The sequence below is a fragment of the Trachypithecus francoisi genome, unplaced genomic scaffold, assembly GCF_009764315.1.
Source record: "Trachypithecus francoisi isolate TF-2019V2 unplaced genomic scaffold, Tfra_2.0 Lachesis_group1, whole genome shotgun sequence".
NCBI classification, from domain to species: domain Eukaryota; kingdom Metazoa; phylum Chordata; class Mammalia; order Primates; family Cercopithecidae; genus Trachypithecus; species Trachypithecus francoisi.
This window is the reverse complement of record NW_022681454.1, coordinates 45,893,287-45,912,198: the sequence shown is the minus strand read 5'-3', so window position 1 is coordinate 45,912,198 and position 18,912 is coordinate 45,893,287. Positions and strand designations below refer to the sequence as shown.

Genomic DNA, 18,912 nt, shown 5'->3' with positions numbered 1-18,912 from the left:
CCATAATTGCTTTTGCACCATCAGTGCAGATGTCAGCACACTGAAAAGACAATGTCTTTGTGTTATTCTAAAAATAGTTCTGACCTCTGAGACGGTCTTGGGGACACCCAGGAATCTAGTAAACACACTTTGAGAACCCTTGATAGAGATGCCTTGGGCCTCCCTGCCAGCATTGTCGTTTTAGTGCCAGGCATTAACATGTTTGTATTACACGACGATTTAGTAATACAGTCTGGACTACCTCTTTATGAGACGGGGCAATGTTGTCATGATTTTACGTAGAAGAAATGGAGAGTCCACAGTGCAGGCAGTTATTCAGTATTCATCTAAGAGTCTTCAGCTCCTTCAGTGTACTGGTCCCTATGAGATGCTGAAGCACAACCTCCCTCCATCTCTGCTAATCCAAGTATTTTCCTGCGTTTGAGACACGGCTTAAACGCTTTTCGTGGTCCTCTGAGTAGGAAGTGATTTCGTTTGTGCTTCGTATAGGACTTACTATATTGCATGCTTAAATTTTTTGTTTGCTTCTTGTCAATCCCTTCATTGCTTAAGACCAAAATGAGTTACTGTTTTTCCTGTAATCTACGTGTAGTCCAAACAAGGCGAGGTGTTTTGTAAATATTTGTCTCTATGTAAGGAAATCAAAACTGAAAGCAAAGTAACACCAAGTGTGCCCGTTTCCTGAGCTCAAGCACTGGAAAGATCAAAAGTAGCGAACTTTTGGTTTACTGCCGCGGTCTTGTTCCTGCTCACTGCCGCCTCTTGGGGCCCCATATTATTCAACAAATATTCAAATTGGAGCTGGAGTTCTGAGCGGCCGGGTACTGTGTATTCCAGCGGTGGGTGTCTGTACGTAGTTAGAACCTGGCAAGAGAGCACTCGCGAAGAGCCCGCAGGCGGGGCTGGTCGGCGCCCGGGTTCTGCCCCCTGCCCGACCCTGCCTGCCGCCTGCCGCCTGCCTCCGGCTCGGGCCGCCGAGCGCCCTGCCCATTTAAGGAGGCGGGCCGTACCACCGCAACTTTCTTGACAGGGGGTATCCCGGCGGACTCGGACAACTTCAAGGGAGCCGAGAGGCGATTTCTTTTCCTTTCTAACTGTGGCCTGCGTTGTGCTGCTGCTGGGCAGGCGCTGGGCGCCGGCGGTCTTCGAGCGTGGGGGCCCGTTGGCTTTCCCTTCTCAGAAACTGCGCCGGGGGCGTTCGCTCGCTCCGGATTCGGACGCGGCGCTCCCCAGGCTCGTCTGGAGTGCGGATCGCCGCAGAGGCCGCAGTGCCCGGATGTCCATCAGGATTAGTGCGAGCCAATACGGGCCGAGCCCGGGGCTGCGCCGAGGACGCCCGGGGCTGGAGAGCAGGTAGTCCCGTAACATCGGGGCGCCGCGCGGGGACGCGTACCCGCCCGGCTCCGCCAAATGGTGAGCGCGGCGCTGGCAGCAGGGCCCGCGGGGTGAAGGCGCTCATGGACGGAAGACCCCTGGCTCTATAAGCTGAATTATGGCAGCCCAGTCAAGGTAAGCCGGGTACCGGAGAAACTTTTTAAACGCGTTAGTGGCGAGGGGAGCTGAAGGTTGCGGGGGCGGGCAGGGTGCGGGGAAGGAGACCGGCAGGAAGCAGCTTTGTCATTGCCTTCTCATCATTCCCAAGACTGTGGCTTGACTAAATGTCAAATAAAAAACAGTTTGGAGAACATGCTGAACAATTTCTGCATAGCGGAGAGAGGGATGGAGTTAATGTGAAGATTAAAATTAGATAGCCCCCTTCTTCCCCCAGAACTGTTATTTTCCGGGACCTTAAGTTCATTTCACTTGTCCGCCCTTGCCCAAATTTCCATTTCGGTTCTTTGTGCGCCTACCCATCGGTTCTCTGGATTTCTTGCTTGTTGTCTCGAGGGGAAGTTTAGAAATACGATTAATGTAAAACATAGTTCACCTTGGAGAGGATGGGTGAGAATTTGCCTGGTGAGTGAAAATTTTACTGCTAGAATGTGCGATTCCACATAAAACGGCCCCGCTTACGTGAATCTGCTGAGTAGGCAAAGACCGGGAACGCGCCGGGGTGGTGAAGGGGAGAGAGGATAATGAACTGCAGTTGCTGTCAGAGGAGCGCTATTGTAAGAACCTCAAGCCCTGTCTTTCCATGGTTTGTTACTGGTTTTGTAATGAGCGTTAAAGAAGAGTGATGACAAGGCATTAGTGATTATTATCCAAACTGTTCTGTGCGATTTTATTTTAGTTTTGACAGCAGTTCGTGCTAAGGGAGACTTAGGAGTTATATATGCATTCTCTTTCAACTGTGTTTTGCTGGAAAGCAGTTTGGTCTCACATATTTAAAATAACAGGGCTCTTCAAGCTGATATTTGATGTAGAACAGTGATTTTGGGAGATCTCAGAAGACTTAACAAATTTCACGTCTGAAGACTCCGATCATGGAGAGAAATGAATGTTAAATGTTCATGTTTGGGCTGGATGAGACTGAATTTTTTTTCCTACGAAGTAGAACTTTCTAGGAAGGAAAGAGCTTCTCTGTGTAGAGTACCTCCTATGTGCTACCTGCTTTTTATATTTCTTCCTCCCAACCCAGTGGTTTATCCTCTGCCTCCATTTTATTGATTTAAGAAAGTGGTTCTTAATCTGGGGCCAAGTAGCAGGAGAACTTGGATGAGAAACAGAAGTTGCGTCTCTATTTTTGTTAACCTCTAACTGAAATTTAGTGTTTTTTTTTTTTAAAGTAGGAATAGAGATAAAACTATAGTACCAGTCCTTGTGATGTTATCACAAATAGAAACTATGTGTCTTTTCATAATCTTATTACAACTGTTGCAGATATCTTCAGGTAACTTTTGCGCTTTCCACTCAGGAAATTAAGGAACTGCTTTATCTTGCTTAATTCAGTAGTAAAGAAAAACAGTACTGTACTATTAATTTCTTTTAAATGTTTTAATAGGTGCTTGTCTGTATAATCTGGCCCCTTTGTATTCTTATGTATTTTATGTAATGTATTTAAAAACATTATTCTGATAGTGGTGTTATTCATCAGACTGCTACAGAGGTCTATGGCACAAAATCTTCCATTAAGATACCTTGATCTAAGAAGTTAGTAAATGCTGTGTGACAGAGCTCAGTAATATAGCGCAGGGATTTGAACACAGGTGTGAGAGATTCAATGCCAGCGCTCTTAAACTAATGATAAAAATAAAACGAGACATAAGCTAAATTGGACACTGCTGTGTGCCAGGCACAGCGTTAAGCAACTTTAATTGGATTAGCTCTTTGACTCTTCTCGGGCACCTAAATAGGTAAGTACTTTTATTATCCACGTTTGTTAGTTAAGGAAACTGAGGTCCTGCCTGGCTGTTTCTTGCTTGAGGTCACAAAGGTGGAGCAACGCCTGACTCCAGATCTGCTTTGCATACTTCCTCCCTTACGTGCTTCCTCTTTAATGCTGAGGTGAGATGTTAAAGGGAGCTGCCAAGCCTCAGTATAACAGTGCAAAGAATGATTCCTGCTAAAATTGGTTGCTTGTAATATGTAATAATCCTGAGTTATCAGTGTGGTGGTTCAGCTTGCCACCAATTAAAATAGATGAAATATGGTTATTTCTGATCCTCTACCTGGCCTTCCAACATTCCCTGGAACTAGGAACAGTCACAAGACTGTTATGTTTGCCGTTTTCTTTGTGTGTTGGGAGTATATCTCACATTTTGTAAATGTCCATTTTCTTTGGCTACACCTGGAATGTGGTCCAAGTTCATTCAGATATTGTGCTCTGTGGGAGAGAAGGTAATCTTTGAGATCCAAAGAGAGAATATATGGAGAAGATTCAATATATTTTGGGACTTCAGGGAAACTCTAAAGCTGGGCCACGTTGCCCTGAGTAGTGCTAAGAGAAACCGAAACATCACCTGTGATGTAAAAGCTCAGGTAGTGAACCATGTGCTATGCATTAGTGTTTGTTTGCTCTTGAGACAATTAATTTAGACTGACAGACTCATTGTACTTAGGATTCATAGCTCGGTGTTTAACCACACTAATTTCATTGTGCATTGTTTAGTTTGATTCCTGATTTGATATTGATGGGTGATATATGACTACTTTTTTATGCAAATTGATTAGGCAGTGTATTCCCATCCCTGCAGTTCACTCCTTAAGGCAAGATATTGTCTCCCACATTTTAGTCTCCCCTACATAAGCTAGAAGTACTTTGAATTGAGAGATTACCTAAGTATTTCTTGGCTTGTGGACTTTTAAAATTAAGGTTGTATATTCCTCTACCTCATTTTAAAACCTAAGAGTAGGAAATTTGTTTTGTGGTTGATTTCTTCTCTTAAAGCTGGAAGACATTTCTTGACTAAAATGCGAATTAAATGCTTTTAAAATTTAGATTTTTGGGGGCCATATTTTGAAAACAATGAATATTTGGTTTATTGTGTTCCCAGAGTTGTGGAGAAAGGTGGTCACTGAGAAATGTCATGTCAGTTAAAGCGGATAGTATGCTGTGTCTGGGCTCTCAGATAAGTGTGTGCTTTCTTTGGAACCTATAAACATAACAGACACATTGAATATACTTCCTTGTGGAAATTGCAACAAACTTGCTTTCTTTAATGTGAAATAGTTACAGAACATGACTTTAGTTACTGGACTCTGATGGAAAGTGCATCCAGACTATTTTATAGAAATATAAAAACTAGCAACTGGTAAATGTAACAGTTTATAGACTTTTTTTTTTTTCTGCAAGGATTAACAGTGCTTTATACTGAGGAGTGATGTTGATGAATACAGGAAAAAGGAGGGCTTTGTCTGACTCCCCGCCTCTGCTGCTAACCCTCTCATTGAAGCAAATCCCTGAATTCTAGAAAGGAAAATATACATACCTTCAAATACCATCAGGGATTAGCCAGTTAAAAAAAAAATCACCTGATGCTACCTGAGAACCCCTGGCCCTTCTCCACCCTGGGGCAGGGGTGTATGCGTGGGAGTGGGGGAGTTGAACTTGCTTCTTTGGGAGAGTTGAGTCTGGTGGCTGAGCACGGAGCTTCTCAAAAGAAAGGATTTATAGACAAACTGCAGAAGGAAAGTAGGTTCAGTCAACTCTCCCACAGTTTTTAACTTTTGAATTTGACTAAAATTAATGTTAATGAAGCTTTGAAAAATCAATAAAGAAGCAAAGTCAGATTGTTCCCAAGAGTAATATGAAGCTGGTTTTTGGTGGATCTCTTTGACTCTGGGGAGGGCAAGTTTTTCGTTGCAAAAAGCAGTGCTCTTAAACTGGTATAGAACCAGTTTTGCTCCGCCCTATGCCCCTGTCTCTGATTCTTTGAGCTAGTGATTACCTTGGAAGAAAATTCGTGAATGCAAAGCAGCTTTGATTGAAAATGAGCCAATATCAGAGAGAATGCTGTGGTTTTGGAAAGTACAGTTCAAGGAAGAGATTTTGGGACAGAAATAATTTATGTAGTATTTTGATCCATTGAATATTCTCATTTTTTCCTTCTTGTGACACCATTGTAAACAGTGTCCTTGACAGAAGAGAAACACAAACAGGTCTTTTAAGTGATTTCTTTCTAGTTCATCCTGAGAGCCCAGTTGAGCTTCCTGACTCACAGTCTAGAGCTGCTTCCATGATAAAGACTGAAGGAGCAGTGAGTCACTTTTTAAAGTCAGCTGATTTATGGGGATGTTGTTGTTTTGGCAAAATTAATGCAAGTGATCTCTCAAGAGATTTTGCTGGATTCTCTACCATACCATGAAAAGATATTCCATAGCTGGATTTACACGCTTGAAAATGGGGTTTTTATGGGTGCTGCATTTAAAATTTTTAAATTTCAAATATATTCAGGAATAAAAATATTATGGATGAGAGAGAAATCTACTTTTTCATCTTGGTTCTGTCATTTATTTGCTGTGAGCCTCCAAATCTATTTTTTACGTAATAGCTGTAAGATAGAGGAGTTATAAAGCTGATTTGTTAACTGTTGCTTTGAGGTATATATAAACTTAGTTTTCTGTTAGCAAATTTCTCCATTTCATTTTTTTTTGCATAGATATACATATTTTAGTAGAGATGGGGGTTTCACCATCTTGGCCAGGCTGGTCTCGAACTCCTGACCTCAGGTTTCTTTTCCAAGATAGGCAAATAAACGTACTCTAATTCTGTATGTGAGATATAGTGGGAATACAATATACACCTCTAGGACAAAGTTTCTTAGAACCACGTTTCTTGGCTCAGAAATAGAAACATATAGTGAGGCTGAGTATAATCTCTTTGTTGTGGTTCAGTTAAGTTTTATTGATATAGGGTGAGTACATAACTTTTACAGGTTAAATGATTACCAATCATTTTTACTTGAATGTGAAAATTGGGGGAGCTGGAGTAGTATTTTCTGTCTCCTTCAGATGGTCCTCAATTCGTTTTACTATGAATATAATGTGTTCATTTGCTCAAAATAACAGCAGGTAGAATGTACAATGTCTTGCTCAAGTACAAATGTATCAGATGAACTTTAGATTTACACTTCAGGAGGAAATAATATGTGTAACTTTTGGTGCTAATACCGCAGGGAGCTAAAAGTAAAGATTAACTTTAAAACCATGCAAATTGCTGACTTTCTGTGTCTTGGCAGTGATCAGTGTTGAGAATCCCTCCCCTGTGCAAACTTTTTCCTTTTCTTATCTATCCACAGGGAGTTAAAGCTTAACCTGATGGCCACACAGCCAACAGACCTGGCATCTTGAAAGTCTTGTTCTTTGCTGAATATCTGTTTTCTTGTGTTAGTTTATTAGCTTTGTTTTTAATTTAATCAGATTGAACTGCTATCAGGTTCTTTTTTTTTTTTTTTTTTGAGTTTCACTCTTGTTGCCCAGGCCGGAATGCAATGGCGCGATCTCGGCTCACAGCAACCTTTGCCTCCCGGGTTCAGGCCATTCTCCTGTCTCAGCCTCCGGAGTAGCTGGAATTACAGGCATGCGCCACCCCGCCAGGCTAATTTTGTATTTTTAGTAGAGGTGGGATTTCTCCGTGTTGGTCAGGATGGTCTCGAACTCCTGACCTCATGTGATCCGCCCACCTCGGCCTCCCAAAGTGCTGGGATTACAGGTGTGAGCCACCACGCCTGACTGAACTGCTATCAGGTTCTTAAGGCTATTGCTCGGAGCAGTAATTTGGTGACAGATTTAATATATTAAGAGGAAATCCCAGGGGTAACATCTTGTCTAAAGGAACTCAAGCAGACAAAGGGTAAAATATTTGTATTGACACCTAGATTGTCTTTATTTTGGTATGTTTTCAAAGGGCACTTACTGTTGGATTGCATTCTAAAAAGTACCAAGAATTGGCCGGGCGCGGTGGCTCAAGCCTGTAATCCCAGCACTTTGGGAGGCCAAGACGGGCGGATCATGAGGTCAGGAGTTCGAGATCATCCTGGCTAACACGGTGAAACCCCGTCTCTACTAAAAAATACAAAAAGCTAACCGGGTGAGGTGGCTGGCGCCTGTATGTAGTCCCAGCTACTCAGGAGGCTGAGGCAGAAGAATGGCGTAAACCTGGGAGGCGGAGCTTGCAGTGAGCTGAGATCTGGCCACTGCACTCCAGCCTGGGTGACAGAGCGAGACTCCGTCTCAAAAAAAAAAAAAAAAAAAACCAAGAATTGCTTTTCCTCCTTGGTGGCTCATATGGGTGAGGGCTTGGAGACCCCGCAGGCCACATGATCCTTTGTTTTGGTAGTCTGGGGAAGAGTTAAGGCTGTGAGGAAGATCTTACCTTTTTTTTTTTTTTTTTCCAATATTGCTTACTGCTGGATTGGCAACTAAACAAATAAAAAGTAAAAGGCTATTTTAGGGGTAATATGGTCATAATGAGGTTCAGGGTTCTGAAACTTGATTAGACACAAAAATCACCGTGGTTGCTTGTTAGCATGCAGATTTGGCTCCCACTCCCCCAGAGATTCCGAGTGGACAGGTTCTGGGTGGAGCCCTGCTGTCTGTAAGGCCAGGGGCACAGGTACCATGCTTTGTGAGATGGTGCGTGTGTGAGTGAGAGAGATCATGTAAACCATGTTGTACAATGCTATTAAATTTTGATTTAATATATGCTTATAAATACACATTTTTCTCTCTCTGGTTGAAACAGACTGGAGGTTGGTAGAGAAGGTGGTGGGTATCCACCTCCATGAATTTATCCTTATATTACAAACTGTTGGTTGAAATATCCAAATGCGTCTGTGTTAAAAAAATAAATAAAATAAAAGTAAAAGATACCAAGAAGCAATGTCCAGTGTTTAATCATACAGCACCTTCCAAGAATTGTTTCTTCTCAAGGACCAGGGTATTTAATTTACGTTTTTCTATGCCTTGTGGGCTCCCTCCCCGGTTAGAGTTACTGCTAAGTCTCTGTCTCTCTCTACCACACACACCCCAGTTTATCAGGTGGCAGTTGTTTTTGTTCCCAGGGAAAAGTTAAAATGGCTTGGTCAGTTGTGTCCAAACTTTGTGAAACTGAAATGAAAGTTTTGTTTTTTAATAAAAGCTTTGCTTAGGGGTACTGCTGAACAAATAACGTTCAACAGGACATTTTAAATGGAACTCCTACTGGGAAGTAAATGTTAAAATTATAGCAGATGTCACTTCCTGTAACAAAATTCAGGAAACAGTCTTTGGTATGTGGGTGTTGTAACTTTTCAATTCTTGGAACTTTCCTTCAGGAAACTGTCCTGTCAGAAGCAAAGCAGTCAATAAAATATGAAGCACAACTTAAATTGTGTTATGCAGTGTAATTAAATTTTGATTTGGTGCATATGTTTTTGTGGTCAAGACAGAACCGAGATTATCACGTGACTTTCATCCTGGACAATGTGTGTCTGGATAACTTGTTAAATTGCCTCTCCCCCACTGATCTCCCATTCTGGTTGCTTTAAAAATACAGGTGTATCTGATTTACTGCGGACTTGAATTTATGGAAAGTGGTATAAATTTAATTAGTTCTCGTTTTGTACAAAACTATGAAACCTGTTTCTAACATGGCCTATCTAGTAAGTTGGTAGCTTTGAGCTTTGATAAGAGTTTGAGTCCATGATATTATGGTTTAAGAAAATTTTTCCTTACAGGAAAACAGAATGTGTTATTGAGTTAATATGCTAGGTTTTAGTTGTTAATTTGCTGAAAGGATATTCATTGGTATAAAGTAAGCTACAGCTCTGTCCTTTTATATTTTTTCAGGTAATTTTGACCTAGCAATTACAGCTATAGGAATGTTTTCCTGTTACTCGTTTATAGTCTGTGTCTCCCTCTCCCCTCCAGCCTCCTTTTAGAGTTAGTGCTAACTCTCCATTTAAAAAAGTTGTGTAAAAATAAACTTTGTACCATAGGGAGAAAATTAGGCAGTAACATTTACTGGCATTAGAATAGTAAAAGGATAAAATGAAACTTAGTGTATTACATTTATACATAATTGAGGTTTTGTAACCTAAAAATATTGGAAAGAATTATTAACGTTATTCGAATTGTCTACTTATCTTGTGACTTGGTTTTAGTAAAATTCAAAGTACCACTGGAACTTAGTTTTTGTTTTTAAGTGGGAACTTTGCCCAGAAGACAAAAAGTCCTAGGTTGGCAGTTATAAAAGATTGAATTTGATAGTTCTATCACTGCTGATGGTGTGAGTTTTTTATTTATTCTTACCCTTAGGGCAGGGAGGGGCCTCCTCTTACAAACACCTTCATTTTTTTCTTATTTTAGGAGTCATGTTTCTTTAAGGATAAAGTAAAAATCATTAGGTTTACTTAATTCTGAGTTTAAATTTGTAGGCTTTACAAAGAGTCTTGGCAGTTTATGATAAGCCTAGCATAAAACTTGATTTCTTTCTGAGGTCACTCGTATTCTGTGTTGACATCCTTAAAGTGTTGGTATTATCCATGATCTTAGAGTATTTTAAAGAATGAAGTAGTCAGGTGCGGTGCTCACACCTGTAATCCCAGCACTTTGGGAGGCCCAGGCGGGTGGATCATGAGGTCAGGAGATCAAGACCATCCTGGATCACACGGAGAAACCCTATCTCTACTGAAAATACAAAAAAAATTAGCCAGGCATGGTGGCGGGCACCTGTAGTCCCAGCTACTTGGGAGGCTGAGGCAGGAGAATGGCATAAACCCGGGAGGCAGAGCTTGCAGTGAGTGGAGATTGCGCCACTGCACTCCAGCCTGGGTGACAGAGCAAGACTGTGTCCCTCCCTCCCCCCCAAAAAAAGATTTTATTGAGGTCTATTTTATATATCATAAAATTCACTCATGTCAAGTGACAACTCAGTGATGTTTAGTTATTTTACTGAATGGAGTGACCAGTTTTATAACATTTTATCCCATACCTGGTAAGATCCCTCCTGCCCATTTACAGTTAATCCCCATCCCCAACCCTACCACCGTAACATACTTTCTCTCTCTGTAAATATGCCTTTTCTGAGCATTTCACATAGTGGAATCATAAATGGAGTATTATGGTTTCTTGCATCTGACTCTTTTTACTTGCATATGTATATATATTTTAAATTTACCAGCCTCAGCACATTCTGGCCATACTTGCATAATTTTTTGAGGTTCATCTGTGGCGCACCATGTATCAGTAATTCTGTCCTTTTATCGCTGAATCGTATTCTGTTAATAGATGTGATGGACAGGTCCCAGTTTTTAAAAAATTGTGAATAATGTTGCTGTTAACATTTACATGCAAGACTTTGTGTGGACATATGTGTGTGTGTGTATATATATGTGTGTGTGTATGTGTGTGTGTGTGTGTGTATATATATATATAGTTTTTTTTTGGTTAGATAGCTAAAGGTGGAATTTCTGAGTCCTATGATAGGTTTTTGTTTGACTTTTTGAGAAAATACCAAACTGTTCTTCAAACTATATGCCCAGCCTAGCTTTGAACTGATCTAATTTAGTCAAGTTCTTGCAGGTTGTTTGCTATCTTCTTAGTTATTTGGGCTATGAAAGTAGTGGCTCTGAGGTCTGATCAGTTTTGCATTTGATTATTAGAAAATTATATATTGTTTTCAGGCCGGGCGCGGTGGCTCAAGCCTGTAATCCCAGCACTTTGGGAGGCCGAGACGGGCGGATCATGAGGTCAGGAGATTGAGAGCATCCTGGCTAACACGGTGAAACCCCGTCTCTACTGAAAAAAATACAAAAAACTAGCCGGGTGAGGTGGCGGGCGCCTGTAGTTCCCAGCTACTCAGGAGGCTGAGCCAGGAGAATGGCGTGAACCCGGGAGGCAGAGCTTGCAGTGAGCTGAGATCCGGCCACTGCACTCCAGCCTGGGCGATAGAGCGAGACCCCGTCTAAAAAAAAAAAAAAAAAAAAATTATATATTGTTTTCAATTTATATGTAATCTTAAAACACAGCTCATTTTTTCCCCCATATACAATTCTTTATTGTATTTTGTAATTTGGGCTTTTCGATTAAGAAATTCGTATCAAGGAATGTTTAAAGAAAGCCAGATTAGGCCGGGCGCGGTGGCTCAAGCCTGTAATCCCAGCACTTTGGGAGGCCGAGGCGGGCGGATCACAAGGTCAGGAGATCGAGACCATCCTGGCTAACACGGTGAAACCCCGTCTCTACTAAAAAATACAAAAAACTAGCCGGGCGAGGTGGCGGGCGCCTGTAGTCCCAGCTACTCGGGAGGCTGAGGCAGGAGAATGGCATGAACCCAGGAGGCGGAGCTTGCAGTGAGCTGAGATCTGGCCAGTGCACTCCAGCTTGGGTGACAGAGCGAGACTCCGTCTCAAAAAAAAAAAAAAAAGCCAGATTAAGTTTAAAATACCAATGCATGCTGATTATTGTCAAAATAGTAAAGAAAACTCCAGCTCTGCAACTCATAAATCCCTCAAATAGCAGAATTTAAATATATTGTTTGTTAAATAGAAATCCTTTATTTTATAATTGCAAAATGGCCCTGGAAATTGTTATTTCAGTGTGCATTTTAAATAAAAGTGCTCGGGCAAAAATGAGCTGTTCTCATTCACTAGAGCCTCACATGCAAACGTAAGTTATCTAGGTGAAGCGTCTGGAAATCATTCAGACTTGGGTCCTGCCTGGGGAAGGCGGTGACTATGTGCCCTCACTGATGGTGTGCTCCGACTTCAGGAAAAGATAGATCTGTTGCACAAACAAAATGTTTGATGAAATGCTCTGAAAATATCTTTAGGAGCATGTGTGATGGTAGTGAAAATGAATCACCTTTTTAGCACTCAAAAATCATTCTATTAAAAAAAAAAAAGAGCTGTGAGGCTCTGTCTAGAAGCTGTCTTCATTTCTTCCTTTATGAGCCTTTCAAGTGTTCTTTCAACTTGGAAAGCCTCAGTGCATTGTGGCAAGTTACTGAAGTCTGCTGCTCTGCGTATTAATTTACCTACTTAAGAATTATATCAGTATCAGCAGCTTTATGAATGTGGCCAATTCACATGCATTAAGTATAATGTTTTTCATATTATCTGTAAATGTATTGAGTACTTCATTGTTCACTAATAGCCAACTCTTGGTGTGTGCAGGGCTCTGAGTTGGTTTAGATAAATACACTCCCTCCCTCCCTACAGGGAACTCATAGTTTGGTGGGAGAGACAGAAATGAGCAAACAAACTGACAAAACAAGTGCAAATTGTGAAAACACAATGGCAAAAACCAAACAGGATACTGTGAGGGAATAATAGGGGATGGGGAATTGGTCTTGGTTTTGGCCGGGAGAACCTCTGGGGAGGGTTACCTGAGGCAGAGAAAAGAGCAAACCATGACACATTAGAGAAATGTAGTTGTCCCTCTAGAATGTACATAGAAGTAAGTGGTGATGGTGGTGAGAAGGATGGCTTTTTTTGAGACAGTTTCGCTGTGTTGCCCACGCTGGAGTGCAGTGGCGCAATCGTGGCTCACTGCAACCTCCAAGGATGGCATTTTTAAACACGGATAAAAATGTTAGGAAATGACCATCATGTGGCAGTTTCTTGAAATAAAAATTTGATCGTTTTAGTCGTTTGTAGTTCTACCAAAACTTAGCCCTGTTTTTATTTTAATAAAGGCAAAGTAAGTACCGTAACAACCTAGCTATGAACTTTAAAATAGAGACTATATTTCTAAAACCTAGGTTTAATTGGCACATAAATATAAACACATTAAACAAGCGTTGAAAAGAAATTTGAGAGGACATTTTTCTTTGGGAGCCATCAAATAAGGGATATGGTAGAATTTAGAAAGGCCCCCAGCTCAGTGAGGTGCAGTTACAAGGAAATGAAGATTTAGACAGTAAGGAGGGCATTCCATCTGGCTATTAAATATAAAGGTTAATTTACAAAACAACCTTTTATACGTGTGAAGGACTGTTATGGGAGGTGGGGTGAAAGGCCTCTATCTCTGCCAAAAAAAAGTGGTGTTCTTTTTATATATTTAGCAGTAGGAAATACTCTTCTGCCTTGGATATTTTAGGAAGTAGCAGATGGTTTAAGTACCTGTGATATTATGATTATATATTGGTTATTGTCCATGATTCCTGGCCCATAACTCCCACAATCCTTGTTAGTCTTTTGTTATAATGATGGGGCACTTTAGGCCTCAGGAAACAGAATCTCTCTCTGTGACCTTCTCTTATCTTCCTTTCACTTGCCCAAGGCAGGACTCTAATCTGATTGTGAGTCTAAAGACTTTTATTCTAGCGAGGTCCTGCCCCATACTCTCGAGGAAGGAATGCTGCACAGAGAGGCCAAGAAAAATCTGAACTGATGGCCTTGCTTGATTTAGATCATACCCTTTTTGTCCAATCACATTTCTACATGGTGGTCAATCTTGCCTATACTATGAAATCTCCATAAAAGGCCCATGAGGACTAGGTCTCCAGAGAGCTTCTGGATAGCTGAGCATGTGGAGGTTCTGGGAGAGTGGTGTGCTCAGGGGGGGCTTGGAAGCGCCACGCCCCTTCCCCCCGTATCTCACCCTACACATCTCTTCATCTGTAGGCTTTGTAATGTCCTTTACAATAAACCGGTAAACGTAAGTAGGTGTTTCCTTGAGTTCTGTGAGCTGCTCCAGCAAATTAATTGAAACCGTGGGATCCCAGCTGGAAGCCAGTCTATGAAAAGTTCTGGAGGTCCAGACCTGTGACTGGCTGGTGTCTGAAGGGGTGGCGGGGGGCAGTCTTGGGAGCTGAGCCCTCAACCTGTAGGATCTGACTCCGTCTCTAGGTAGTGGTGTAGGTAGTAGGAAAATCTCCTCCTCCCACATTTGATCACAGAAGTCTTCTGTGTTGATGATTGTTGTGGTGTGAGAGCAGAGGAAAAACACGATTAGAATTTTTTAAAAACAGCACCTTTTTCTCAAGGGATTCTGTGGCTTCTTGAAAAAATGTGATCACAACAAACTAGGAACTGAAAGTTTTTGTCCTTTGTGTATCATAGCTATATTTAATTACATGAAGTTGCTTCAAAGATCTGCATTCATTATCATCTCATCTCTCTTGTACCTCTCTCCACAGTTATTTTCAAATGAATGTATTGAGTTGTAGACCTTTGTGGCATAATGATTGTTTTTATAAATGTTTCATAACCATGTAAGAAAGAACGTATTTGCTTTATTTTCAGAGTCCAGAAGTAAATGTAGTTTTTTGTCTTTTATTATTTCTGTATTCTCATTTTGTCTGTTTGATCTGCCATGAACTGAGAGATGAATAAAAGCTTATAATGAGTACACTACTGTCTTAAGTTTCTTGCTTTGCAAATGTTGATGCCATGTTTTTTGTTTTTTTTGCGATGGAGTCTTGCTCTGTTGCCCAGGCTGGAGTGCAGTGGCGCAATCTCGGCTCACTGTAGCCTCCACTTCGTGGGTTCAGGGGATTCTCCTGCCTCAGCCTCCCGAGTAGCTTGGACCATGGGCACGTGACAACATGTCTGGCTAATTGTTTGTATTTTTAGTGGAGATGGGGTTTCACCGTGTTAGCCAGGATGTTCTCAGTCTCCTGACCTCATGATCCACCTGCCTCAGCCTCTCAAAGTGCTAGGATTACAGGTGTGAGCCACTGCGCAAGGTAATGCCATGTTTTTGATGCACAGATAGTCATTATTGTTAATGTCTTCTTTTCAAATTGTCCCCTTTGGTAATGTTAGTTTTTCATGTGTTCTTCCAGAAGGTTTCTTTGAGTATAGGTGATATTTCTTAAAAAGATATGTATCTTTTAATATTTTCTCCATGCGAATTTTATTTTGGTTTAAGGAGTGACGAAAGGTTTCTGAACCCTTCCTCTCTTCCCCAAGACTCGCCATTCTGTTCTCTATATTTAAGCACCATCATCAAATTCACTGTACCTTTGTATGTGTTTTAATATATGATCGGGCTGATTGCCCTTCTTTACCCTTCTGAGGTGCACTCTTAGAATTTTTGTGGCTGTTTTCTCATGTACTTTTTCCAGATGAATTTGAGTGTTCTGTCAAACAACTTGGGGCCTTGTAATAGGATGACTTCCTAACAAATTTGTAAAACCTCATCCTGTTTTTCAGAAGTATTAAAGTTTTAAATGGATTACCGTGTTCTTTGTAGATTTTCACGGAATGGAAAAGGCTAAAGTAGAGTGCCAGGGACTCCTGAGTCACTCACCAGACACCACTCATTTATCTTGGAGACATTAGGAAAATCCTGTTTGCCTCAGTTTATCCAGGAGTAAAAATTGTACACTTGCTCTTGTCATAAATGAATGTATTTTTAATGTAACACCGTAAAAGTGGAATCATATTTCTATAGGTGACTTACATCTGGCTTTAGGCAGAAGGAGTGTTTCACAGTATCATTGTTTCTAGGGATAGGATCCCACTTTCTGACAGCCTTGATTGAATCAGTATGCCTTGGACATAACAGATGTAATTTAGGCTCTTTAAAATCTTTTTTTGTAGTTCAGTAAAACAAAAGTTAATTATAAGTTAATTGTAATTAAAAGAGAAATGTCTTCCTGAATCTCAGCAGTTTGTCCAAACATTTTCTTTTTGTTCCCTGTCAACTTTTTATTTATACGTTAAATTTTTTCACATGGTTGACTCATTCTTTGTATGTGTTTGATAAGTGATTTAGTCAACACATAGGGAAAAAGGGATTTGGGTTACTTTAGACTGTTAGGATTTTTGAGATTGTCATTTTGAAGAGGAACAGATAAATCTTTCAGATCTTTATGCTTAGAAATGCCATGCTAGGGTGGGCACAGTGGCCCACCCCTGTAATCTCAGCATTTTAATCTCAGCACTTTGGGAGGCTGAGGTGGGTGGATCACCTGATGTGAGGAGTTTGAGACCAGCCTGGCCGACATGGTGAAACCCCATCTCTACTAAAAATACAAAAAAATTAGCTGGGCGTGGTAGCGGCCTGTAATCCCGGCTACGTGGGAGACTAAGGTGGGAGAATGTTTCGAACCCGGGAGGCAGAGGTTTCAGTGAGCCGAGATCGTGCCACTAAACTCCGGCCTGGGCGCAACACAGGGAGACTCCATCTCAAAAAAAAAAAAAGAAAAAAGAAAGAAATGCCATGCTAAAAACACTTTTAAAACTCAAAAATAGCCCAGTTAACATTGACTAAAGCAAGGTATTATTTTATACATTGTGCTAGGAGCCAAGGTAGTTATAGAGATATTAACACACTGACACTTAGGTTTAGCAGATGTTCCAGTCTGTTCATGATGCTGGTGATGGGAAGTATTACTGAACACCATACTTAAAAGCTTCACTCATTCATATTTATTTGTAAGACTGTGGTAGCTAAAGAAGAACTAGTATAGCCCACAAAATCCAAATAAATCAAGGACCCCTCTAGGATGCTTTCTTCCCGTGCTTAAAGGTACATGAGTGTTAGCAAATAACCCAAGCATTGCCTCAATAAGTTAAATTAGAATCATACATCCAAGCCAAAATCTTTATTTATTATTTAATATAGACGGAGTCTCTGTTGCCCAGACTGGAGCGTAGTGGTATGATCATAGCTTACTGCAACTTTAGACTCCTGGACTCAAGCCATCCTCTTGCCTCACCCTCCCGGGTAGCTGGGACTATAGGCACACACCACCATGCCCAGCTAATTTTTAATTTTTTTGTAGAGATGGGGTCTTGCTTTGTTTTTCAGGCTGGTCTTGAACTCAGGTGATCCTACCACTTTGGGTTCTCAAAGTGCTGGGATTATAGGTGTGAGCCACTGTGCCCAGCAGGCTGAAATCATTTAACTGTGCTTTTCAGTATTATCTTAAAGTTAGCTGGGGAAGAATTCTATTTAGTTTTTGTTTTTTGGTGTCAGTCTCATTTAAAAGTTGACAAGGAAATGAATGGATTTGTGGTAACTTTGTAAATTTTAACCTAATTTATGTTTAAATTATAAGAAATAGAAAATTCAGATACTTGTATATTTATTGACTTATTATAAAAACTGCCGAAACCGAAGGATAGAAAGAACCACTTATTTATTTGAGAAGAAATTTTCTATTTTAATTAAAAATTGACTTTTTTCACTATATTTTAATGGTTGAACTGGCCAGTGTGGGTAGTTATTTCAATAGGTGTTGGAAATTTAAAAAAAAAAAAAAAAAAAAGTGTAGATAGTTTCCAATTTACTAACTGATTTTCTTCCAAAAATGTGTTTGGGGCATAGAAAATTTTTGCAGAAGCAGCAGTGAAAATCATGTGATGAAGGTTAGGCCCAAGGCTAGAGCCAGAATGTTTCTTAACTTGTGCCAAAATGTCAAACATTTGGAAAAATAATGCAAAACGGTGCAATCACTGAAATAAAGCATAAAAACCATGCTTAAACAAGAGGGTTCATTCTATACTTGTGTTAGCTTTTAGCTTTGGGGGTTTTGTGGAGGGAGAAAGAGGAGTGGTGTAAGGGATCTTTAGGATTACTTGGAGGAGACTGGAAAAAATGGATTCTTTGGGGCAGGAGCATTTCCACTGGTAAACCTGAGTACTTTTAAGGACAGAGAATTATGTATAATTTTGATCTGTGGTAATAGCAGTCTTTTATTAAGCAATTATTTATTGAGCATTCTGTTCTGATCTCTGAGCAAGGAACTTTGCAAAATGGTATCATTTAATCTGCAAAGCAGAGCTTATCACCGCCATTATACAGATAAACTGAGGCTCATGGAGATTAGTTGACTTGGCCACGCTCACACAGGTAGCAAGTGACAGCTGATACACAGCTTCAGATCTACTCCAGACTTACATGTAAATGTCTTGCTTGCCCTTCATACATACATCCATGTGGCCGGTGACCCTTGATTTACTGGCGGAGCAAAGGAAAGCATAGAAAGTGGAATATGGGTGGGGTGTCTGTGTATCTCTAAACTGAGCTATAACTGAAACAAAAAAAGGAGGATGAGAGTAGGGAAACGTGGTATGTGTAAAATTCCTCTCAGAGTGAAGAAATGTGAGGTCAGTGTTTCCCAGCGTTAGCCTCTGGGAAGTAAGTGCCTTTTCTCCAGCTTGGTTTCGGCATAGGGAATTTGGAGAGAGATGATTTGTAGTTGTAGGGTATTTGTAACTTGGGGAACTCCAGCAATATTTGGGACGGGGATGTCCGTGGGTGGAACCTTTTTGTATAAAAGGTGTGAAATCCCTTTTACTCTTCATCCTCCTTTAGGATCTTTTTTTTTTTTTTTTTTTGAGTCAGAGTCTTGCTCTGTCTCCCAGGCTAGAGTGCAGTGGCGCTCGCTATCTGCTCACTACAACCTCTGCCTCCCAGGTTCAAGCAATTCTCCTGCCTCAGCCTCCTGAGGCTGGGATTACAGGTACCCACCACCACACCCGGCTAATTTTTTAAATATTTGTTTTAGTAGAGATGGGGTTTCACCATGTTGGCCAGGCTGGTCTCAAACTCCTGGCCTCAAGTGATCCACCCACCTCAGCCACTCAAAGTGATGGG

General features: G+C 40.9%; 1 protein-coding gene across 7 annotated transcripts in view; it reads left to right on the top strand.

The window, feature by feature from the left end:
* Positions 1-18,912, top strand: part of AFF1 (AF4/FMR2 family member 1) — a 214,738-nt gene that overhangs the window by 74,422 nt on the left and 121,404 nt on the right. Inside the window, exon 1 of one of the 7 annotated variants that reach the window (XM_033214148.1) lies at positions 693-1,509. The exons of 5 other annotated variants lie outside the window; for them this stretch is intronic. In XM_033214148.1, the coding sequence (XP_033070039.1) occupies positions 1,493-1,509 (17 nt within the window). In that variant the 5' untranslated portion in view covers positions 693-1,492. Of the gene's footprint in view, positions 1-692; positions 1,510-18,912 lie in introns of those variants that run through there. One more of the 7 variants, XM_033214152.1, reaches the window with a different exon arrangement.